Here is a 9,947-nt window from a genome sequence, read left to right as displayed (position 1 = left end):
TGCTTGTAAAGGCGCCTTAATCATGGTCAGAGGACTGAACCGTCGAGTGTGTCTATAAATACCCTAGACGCACAATCAAGCACGCAAGCTCCCCTGTTAGAAGGTCAGAGGTGTAGAGACCCTGAGTAAGACACAACGGTACTTGTTTCCTAGCACAGCGCCCATGATATTCATCTTATGCATCCAGGGCTATTTTTCAGCAGGATCTGAGGCCCTTATTCTAGTTCACTCTTTCTGACAAAATCCTTATTAGATGGACAAAACCATGTGCACTGCAGGTGGGGCAGATGTTACTTGTGCAGAGAGAATTAGATTTGGGTGGGGTTTTACTTCAAAGTGAGATCTATATTGCAGTGTAAATATAAAGCAGTCAGTATTTACCCTGCACAGAAAATAACTCACCCAACTCTAATTCTCTCTGCACATTTTACATCTGCCCCACCTGCAGTGCACATGGTTTTGTCCATCTAAGAAGGATTTTGTCAGAGTGAACTAGATTAAGGGCCTCAGTTCCTGCTGGAGCCTGCTGAAAAATAGCCCTGAATGCATCGCATCGTATGCCATAAAGCCGCATGCAATGCGATACGATTTGTAATTGTATAAGCACCCTAATGGGTGATTACAATGTTAAATGCACCCCCAATACGATTTTTGTACAATGTTAATTGCACCCCACTATCAACGCAAACCCGAAGCGTGGCGAGCCTACGAGGGGCGGCGGTATGCGTCCTCCGACCTTTTCATACTTCCACTATCCACATCGGCGTGGAGTTGATTTTAGATAGTGTGGCGAGCGCAGTGAGGGGACGTGTATTACTTTACATGTGGCTCGCCACACTATCTAAAATCAACTCCACGCCGATGTGGATAGTGGGGGTATGAAAAGGTCGGAGGACGCATACCGCTGCGCTCCCCACTCTTCGGGTTCGCGTTGATAGTGGGGGTGCATTTAACATTGTGAGCACCCATTAGGGTGGTTGTACAATAAACAAATCGTATACCATCACATTGTACAATATCGGGTCCCATTGCATCGCATACCATATTTAGTCTTATGGTATACGATACGATGGGCGCCAAGCTAGGAAACAAGTACCAAAACAACTTTTAGATTTATTTAGAAAAAATATAAAGAAAAATGCAAAAGACATACCAAGTGTTTGCTTGTGGGACCACAATATACACATATACATACATAAAAAAGTTACATACAGTAAATACTAGACCATAAAATAGCCTCATATTTTCATAGCGTTATACAAATACCCATCAGTAAGATCTCTACAGAATAATATCACCCATCTCCCACAGCGCAATACATTCCACACCAGTGATCTGCTGGAGACTTATTACACCTCTATTATATTATTACATGGTAGTATATTGTGTAACCCCCGTATCTCAGTGATGACAATATATGATGTGAGTATATCATATTTATACCAACATTCCTCCTTCTTATGTTCGGAATAGTGGAGGCTGTCTGTATGTCCCTCATCTCCGGGGTATTACATTACACCCGTGTGTGTATTTTCTGGTGTAGAACAAGATTTCCTTTCTGTATAAAACATTTCCCACAGTCAGAACATTCATACGGCTTCTCCCCTGTGTGAGTTCTCTGATGTAGGACAAGACGTGATCTCTGTGTAAAACATTTCCCACACTCAGAGCACAAAAACTTCTCACCTGTGTGAGTTCTCTGATGTTGAACAAGATCTCTGTTCAGAGCAAAACATTTCTCGCACTCAGAACATGGAAATGGCTTCACGCCCGTATGAGTTATCTGATGTTGAAGAAGATGTGACATACGTGCAAAACATTTCTCACACTCAGAACATGCAAACGGCTTCTCCCCTGTGTGGATTAGCTGATGTCTATTAAGTTCTGATTTATATATATAACATTTCCCACACTCGGAACAAGAAAATGGCTTCTCTCCTGTGTGGCTTAGCTGATGTATTTTAAGGCCTTCTCTATTTGAAAAACATTTCCCACACTCAGAACATGATTAGGGCTTCTCCCCTGTGTGAGTTCTCTGATGCCTCCCAAGATCTTTTTTGTGTGCAAAACATTTCCCACACTCAGAACACGGAAACGGCTTCTCACCCGTGTGAGTTCTCTGATGTATTAAAAGTTCTCCTTTCGAAGCAAAACATTTCTCACACTCAGAACATGGAAATGGCTTCTCACCCGTGTGAGTTCTCTGATGTAGGACAAGACATGTTTTTTGTATAAAACATTTCCCACACTCTGAGCATGGGAACAGATTTTTCCCTGTGTGAGTTTTCTGATGTAGGACAAGACGTGATTTCGAGGTAAAACCTTTTCCACATTCAGAGCATGCAAATGGGTTCTCACCAGTGTGATTTCTCTGATGTATAACAAGTTGTGATTTACGTGCAAAACATTTCCCACACTCAGAACATGAAAACGGCTTCTCCCCTGTGTGAGATCTCTGATGTAGGACAAGAGGTGCTTTGTATGTAAAACATTTCCCACACTCAGAACATGCATACAGCTTCTCCCCTGTGTGAGTTCTCTGATGAACACAAAGCGTTTTTTTGTGTGAAAAACTTTTCCCACATTCAGAGCACAATAACCTCTCACCTGTGTGAGTTCTCTGATGTTGAACAAGATCTCTGTTCAGAGCAAAACATTTCTCGCACTCAGAACATGGAAATGGCTTCACGCCCGTATGAGTTATCTGATGTTGAAGAAGATGTGACATACGTGCAAAACATTTCTCACACTCAGAACATGCAAACGGCTTCTCCCCTGTGTGGATTAGCTGATGTCTATTAAGTTCTGATTTATATATATAACATTTCCCACACTCGGAACAAGAAAATGGCTTCTCTCCTGTGTGACTTAGCTGATGTCTTTTAAGGCCTTGTCTATTTGAAAAACATTTCCCACACTCAGAGCATGCATACGGCTTCTCCCCTGTGTGAATTCTCTGATGCCTCCCAAGATCTTTTTTTTGTGCAAACCATTTCCCACACTCAGAACACGGAAATGGCTTCTCACCCGTGTGAATTCTCTGATGCTGTACAAGCTCTCCTTTCGAAGCAAAACATTTCTCACACTCAGAACATGGAAATGGCTTCTCCCCTGTGTGACGTCTCTGATGTTGGACAAGACATGTTTTTTGTGTAAAACATTTCCCACACTCTGAGCATGGAAACAGATTTTTCCCTGTGTGAGTTTTCTGATGTAGGACAAGACGTGATTTCGAGGTAAAACCTTTTCCACATTCAGAGCATACAAATGGGTTCTCACCAGTGTGATTTCTCTGATGTATAACAAGTTGTGATTTACATGCAAAACATTTCCCACACTCAGAACATGAAAACGGCTTCTCCCCTGTGTGAGTTCTCTGATGTATAACAAAATTTGATTTCTGTGCAAAACGTTTCCCACATTCAGAACATGTAAATGGCTTCTTCCCTGTGTGAGTTCTATGATGTTTTACAAGCTCTCCTTTCGAAGCATAACATTTCCCACACTCAGAACATGAAAATGGCCTCTCCCCTGTGTGACATCTCTGATGTGCAACTAACTGTGAATTAAATGGAAAACACTTATCACATTCAAAACAGGTAAATATTTTGCGAGATGTGCCAGATGTACCAACATCTGTGTCATCAGTGGGACATTTCTCATTATCGGAGGGAGCAGGCGATGTATCTGCACTGTGATGGACTGAATGTATAGTTAGAGGAATGCGGTTTTCTCCTGGAGAACTTCCTGTGATGTCATCTTCTATTTTCAAATCTGAAAAAAAAGGGGGGGGGGGGGGGGGGTTAAATTACTTTTTTTACATAAGCGAGAATGTCTGGAGACCTTGACCCACACTGACAATTGGACGCCACTGCAATGAAGGGGTTAATCCCTGTGCTGCGGCGCCATCTTTACATGTTTAGAATGTTATAACATATGTAGTGCTGTATGCACAGTTGTGGGATTACATACGTCACTGTATATACACCTAGGAGTATTGCACAAAGCATATATCTATATAATAGTAATGAGATACCAGCGATTTATACTCCGTGATAATTCCATTTCTTCTTAGAGATCCCATGGCAGCCAAGACCTTGGGGCTTCATCCCTCTCAGCGTAGTTGGACAGGGGAATATTTCTAGGGACCTCCCCCTTCTGGTATAACACCCTGATCCTCCCTTTCCTCCGTGTCTATGGAGTGTCTCCTTGATTAGGTCCCTGGAAAATCACTATGAGGGGAGGGATTCTGGTGTGATAATAATTTTAATCATTAAGGACACTCTACAGGACTTGATCCCCAAATTGGGATTGTGACACATTGAAAGCATGATCTTTGGGGAGGTGTGACTAGAAGACCAAGTTGTCGTGTCACAAATGTCCTTGATAGAAGCTGTAGCCTTCCTGGCCCAGGAATGCCCTAGTACAGTGTGCCTTACTGATACATAGAATCTCTATACCTTCAATTCTGTAGACCAGTGGTGTCCACCAAATCTGGCCCTCGTCGCAAAAAAGACTTTTGGGGATGAGCGCTAATTATAGTAAAAAGAATAGGTGTAAGAGGCAAAGAAAAGATAAGAAGTATAGAAAAACACCTGAAAAATAAAAATTGGTTATAAATTATGTTTACAGCTCCTCTGAGCAAATGTGGATTGTCCGTGGAGTGCGTTATCTAACTGTCCCTACCTCTATTGCCGGGATGGAGCGTGGCGGGTTAGGAGGTCCGTGCGCTGCTGCTGGTGGATGCGCCGCACGTCCTTCCCTTTCCTCCGAGAGCTCCGGTGCCAGGACTGTGTGTGGAGCGTTGGAGAGATATGCGTGCTCAGGTAGATGGAATTGCCGCACGCTTCTTCTCCGCTCCCGTCAGTTCGAGCGGTCACCTAGTCACGGCAGTTGTTACTTCAGCTCTGATGTAGCGGAGCTTCTTTCTTGAGGTGGGGAACACACTGGGGGGTCCACGGGTAGCCTCTTCTACGCGTTTCGAGCCTTTGGGCTCTTTTTCAAGAATGGCTAAGTTCTGGTCCAGTTACGTTTTTTATTTGGAAAATTTCTCAAAAACTTTATTTGTAAAAACAGGATATGGACAATAAAAATGGTGGGAACCTCATGCACCTTAATTAAGCTAGAGGGTTTTGGAGTAAAAATTGGATAAAATGGACAAATTGTCTCAAAAAAGATATACGGTGTTTATAAAAATAAGAAAAAGAGGGAAAAAAGAAAAAGAAGAGAGTACATGATTCAATGAAAAAATATATATAATATATATAATGAAAAAATATAATGGGCTGTAAATTAAATGGTTGTAAGAATTATAAAAATGCATTCAACTCGAAATCGATGTTCATGCCTTGCGGAAGTAAAGTTTTCAGTTCATAGATCCATTTGGTCTCTGTTTGTATGAACTGAAAACTTTACTTCCGCAAGGCATGAACATCGATTTCTAGTTGAATACATTTTTATTGTCCATATCCTGTTTTTACAAATAAAGTTTTTGAGAAATTTTCCAAATAAAAAACGTAACTGGACCAGAACTTAGCCATTCTTGAAAAAGAGCCCAAAGGCTCGAAACGCGTAGAAGAGGCTACCCGTGGACCCCCCAGTGTGTTCCCCACCTCAAGAAAGAAGCTCCGCTACATCAGAGCTGAAGTAACAACTGCCGTGACTAGGTGACCGCTCGAACTGACGGGAGCGGAGAAGAAGCGTGCGGCAATTCCATCTACCTGAGCACGCATATCTCTCCAACGCTCCACACACAGTCCTGGCACCGGAGCTCTCGGAGGAAAGGGAAGGACGTGCGGCGCATCCACCAGCAGCAGCGCACGGACCTCCTAACCCGCCACGCTCCATCCCGGCAATAGAGGTAGGGACAGTTAGATAACGCACTCCACGGACAATCCACATTTGCTCAGAGGAGCTGTAAACATAATTTATAACCAATTTTTATTTTTCAGGTGTTTTTCTATACTTCTTATCTTTTCTTTGCCTCTTACACCTATTCTTTTTACTATAATTAGCGCTCATCCCCAAAAGTCTATTCATCCATTTATTATTGAGCTGCTTTTTTTCCCCATTTCCAGCGCAGTGATAAAACCCCCCCCTCGTCGCAAAAAGTTTGAAGTGTAAATGTGGGGGCCAACCATTCAGTCTGACATTCTTTGAATCATTAATCACATCAGAATGGTCCCACACCCGGCCCCATTCACTGTATGTCCCCCAGCCTGCCCCTCCTTCACTGTATGTTCCCCACTCTGTCCCCCAGCCTGCCCCCCTTCTCTTAATGTCCATCAGTGCCTCCATTCATTGTATGTCCCCAAGCCTGACCCTCCTTCACTGTATGTCCCCCAGCCTGCCCCTGCTCCCCCTTCTCTGAATGGCCATCACTGCCTCCATTCACTGTATGTCCCCCAGCCTGCCCCTCCTTCACTGTATGTTCCCCACTCTGTCCCCCAGCCTGCCCCCTTCTCTTAATGTCCATCAGTGCCTCCATTCATTGTATGTCCCCAAGCCTGACCCTCCTTCACTGTATGACCCCCATTCACTGTATGTCCCCCAGCCTGCCCCTGCTCCCCCTTCTCTGAATGGCCATCACTGCCTCCATTCACTGTATGTCCCCCAGCCTGACCCTCCTTCACTGTATGTCCCCCACTCTGCCCCCTCCCTTCTCTGTATGTTTCCCAGCCCCTTGTGTGAGCAAAGGAGGAAGGAGAGGCAAAGCAGGCACTGCAAGGACAGGAGATGCTTGGGCTCCCGCTGCTGCCCTACTCCGCTCTGCATGTTACCCAGCAGAGTGGACACACTGCTGTAACTGTGATTGTGGAGTAAGGTGATATAGGATTGCAGCAGTAGGGGAGGACACCAAACACATCTAAAGGTGGAGGCCGGCACCTCCTCACTGCAGCAGACAGCAAGGTAAAGGCGCGCTCGCCAGGGCCCCACCTTTAGTGTCCTGTGCTTCCCATATCTGATGCTCTGCCCACTTCCAGCTGGAGGCTGGGGGCCGCTTGAAATGACAGCACGGGCCGCAATTGGCCCCCGGGCCTGACTTGTGACATGCCTGCTCTAATGGTATCGTAGTACCCAAAGTTATCTCCACTGGTATCATCTCTAATGTCACCAGACTCCTCACTAGATCCATCTTCCACATCCTCCGGCAGCTCATCTGAGGACACCGCTTCCTCATAACTGAAACCAGCCCGAGCTCTAGATCTCCATGGCCTTGTAACTCCAGTCCATTAAATCCAGCTGTATTTTAGGCTGGCATGACATAGCTGCACGCGGTTTTCAAATTTCTCAGAGTATTTTATGGTTCTCAAGATAAAACCTTATCACAGGCCATACAGTTCATATTGGTGCGTTTCTTCCTTGCAGCCTCTTTCCTAGTCACTGACGCGGCAGGCGCACTAACGGCTCTTTCAGATCGCAAATGCCGGGTCGCACATGGGATTTGGACATGGGTCCGCCCGGGGAGCGAACCAGCATATGCTCTTTTTTTATTATTATTTTTATTGACAGTAGAAAAATTTTTTTATACAATTTTAAAAACTTTTACATTACATCATATATTTTCTTAATTCATGTATCAAAGGAATTCACAAATTAAATCCATTAATAAAACTTATTTTACCATGCATTGACTATGTTATTATATGCTGGTTTAATGTAACACTTCCCTTCCGCCCTTTCCTTTCCTTCTTTCCTCCTTCTATTTAAGGGCTAACTATTCCCCCGTCCCGGTATCCATTATCTTCCCTCCCTTCACCCTTATTTCTTATATAGTGTTCTTTTTCTTTCTCAGAAGGGGCTTATTCCATTGGCCTCCACCTCCATTTTGTACCAGAATGTCATTGATACCATTTTTCTAATTAATTCTCTGGTCGTGGGGGATAAATTTTTAATATAAGGAAGCCAGGTGTCAAAAAAGCTTTTGATTTTTTTTTATCTTTGTCTGTATTCATCTCTATCCAGTCCATCTGGTATAGATACGATATTCTCGGTTTTAGTATTGTAATTGTAAGTGTATTAACAGATGTCCATTGTGACAGGATTGTCTTACGTGTAGCAGCTGCTATTTTAGCTATAAACTTCCGTTGTCCTTGCGACAGTCTATTATGTGTGTTAGTTGGGTTTATATCCCATATGGCCCATTCTGGTGTGAGCTTTATCTTGATATCGTAACTATCTTGTGTATATGTATCGCTACCATCCTCCAATACTTTTGCACTTCTGGACAGTCATACTTGCAATGATACAAGTCTGCTCCTGGCATTGAGCATTTAAAGCAGTTTGAATCTGTAACTGTTCCCATTTGAAACAGTTTCTTTGGCGTATAATATGCCCTGTGCAGCAATTTGTATTGCATCTCCATGTATGATGCTGTCCCTAGGTTTTTGTTAATTCTGACAAACGCTGTCAGTATGGTTTGGAGGGGGAGCCCTTGGAGATCTACGCTCCATTTTGCCATCCCTGTCTTTATATCCTCCACCTGGGCCTGTCTTTTAATTTGTGTGTACAATAGGGCGGTAGTAATTCCCTTACTTACTGCCTGGCGTATTGCCAGATCCAGGCCCCCTGTTAGTTCTTTTCCTATCAGGCTATTCAATATACTTGTCACATAGCTTCTATTCTTAAGGTAATTAAATTTTGAGATGTTTGTCTCTGTATTTCTCACTTAAACTTTCATAAGAGAGCATCGATAAATCTTCCTGGTTCAACACATCGATTATATTCCTAATCCCTTCCTTCTTCCATTTAAAGATATTATTCTTATTCTGTATGAGCGGTTCCTGTGTTTTAATGTTGTAATGTACTGAGGAAAATATTGAGTTGTATGGAGAGAGACCCAGCCTTGCTCGGGACAATCTCCATGCCTTACAGGTCGTGTTCAATAGTGGGTTCTCCAGTACATTAATTGGAAGTTTAGCTGGTTTAATGTGCAATAGACTGCTTAACGGGATTCCTGGGCAGAATGCTTGTTCCAAGCCTGTGTTCGCGAAATTATCCGTATTGTTTATCCAGTCTGCTGCGTACCGGTAATTGGCCGCCAGCCCGTAACTCCGTATACATGGCAGGTTTATTCCTCCCATATCGGTCTTTTGACTCAATTTATATAGGGATATTCTTGCCTTCTTCCCAGCCCATATAAAGGTGCTGATGGCGGTGTTTAGACTACGTAGATCTGCCTCCCCTATCATTATTGGTAGTGTCTGTATGTAATATAGTAATCGTGGGAAGGCCACCATTTTGATTAGGTGGCACCTCCCAACATAGGATAGGGGCAGGCATCTCCAGGCCCTGAAGTCCGCCATTATCCGAGCTATTATGGGTTGGATATTATTGCCATATAGATCTTTGGGATGTGCCGATATTTTTATCCCAAGATAGGTAATTGATGAGTCTGCCCACTTAAATGGGAAGGATCCTGCCCATCCTTCTCTTGCCCTTCTATGGAGTGCTAGTGCTTTAGTCTTCGTTTTATTTATCCTGAAACCTGATATCTGTTCGAACTCAGATAGTATTTTGGTCAGCCCTGGGAGTGCTTCTTGCGGGTTAGCAATATAAAGTAACAGGTCGTCCGCGTATGCTGACACTTTCAGTTCGTTCTGACCCACCTGTATTCCCTTCCACTCCTCATTCTTATGAAACTGTCTGATCAGAGGGTCTATTGCTAGGTCGAAAAGAAGGGGTGATAATGGGCAACCCTGTCTTGTGCCCCGATGTAATTTAAATTCTGTTGTGTTTAGCCCATTAATTGTCAGAAAAGCTTTGGGTGAGGAGTATAATTTCCTAAAGAGTGTAATAAATCCCACCCCCATATTCTGTGCGTGCATCACCCTTAGCAAATGTGTCCATGACACACGGTCAAATGCCTTGTCCGCATCGCAACTGATTAGGGTCGATCTTCCCCCTGGGTTGGCTTTGGCTTGGATCAGGGATGCTATTACCTGTCT

General features: G+C 43.7%; 1 protein-coding gene across 1 annotated transcript in view; it reads right to left on the bottom strand.

The window, feature by feature from the left end:
- Positions 1–793: 793 nt before the first annotated feature.
- LOC146009917 (uncharacterized) overlaps positions 794–9,947 on the bottom strand; it is a 22,375-nt gene continuing 13,221 nt past the window's right edge. Inside the window, exon 4 of the mRNA XM_083150546.1 lies at positions 794–3,774. Within this exon, the coding sequence (XP_083006672.1) occupies positions 2,009–3,774 (1,766 nt within the window). The 3' untranslated portion in view covers positions 794–2,008. The remainder of the gene's footprint in view (positions 3,775–9,947) is intronic.

Source organism: Crinia signifera, chromosome 6 (genome assembly GCF_055691185.1).
Source record: "Crinia signifera chromosome 6, ASM5569118v1, whole genome shotgun sequence".
Lineage (NCBI taxonomy): Eukaryota > Metazoa > Chordata > Amphibia > Anura > Myobatrachidae > Crinia > Crinia signifera.
This window is presented reverse-complemented; position numbering and strand designations above follow the sequence as displayed.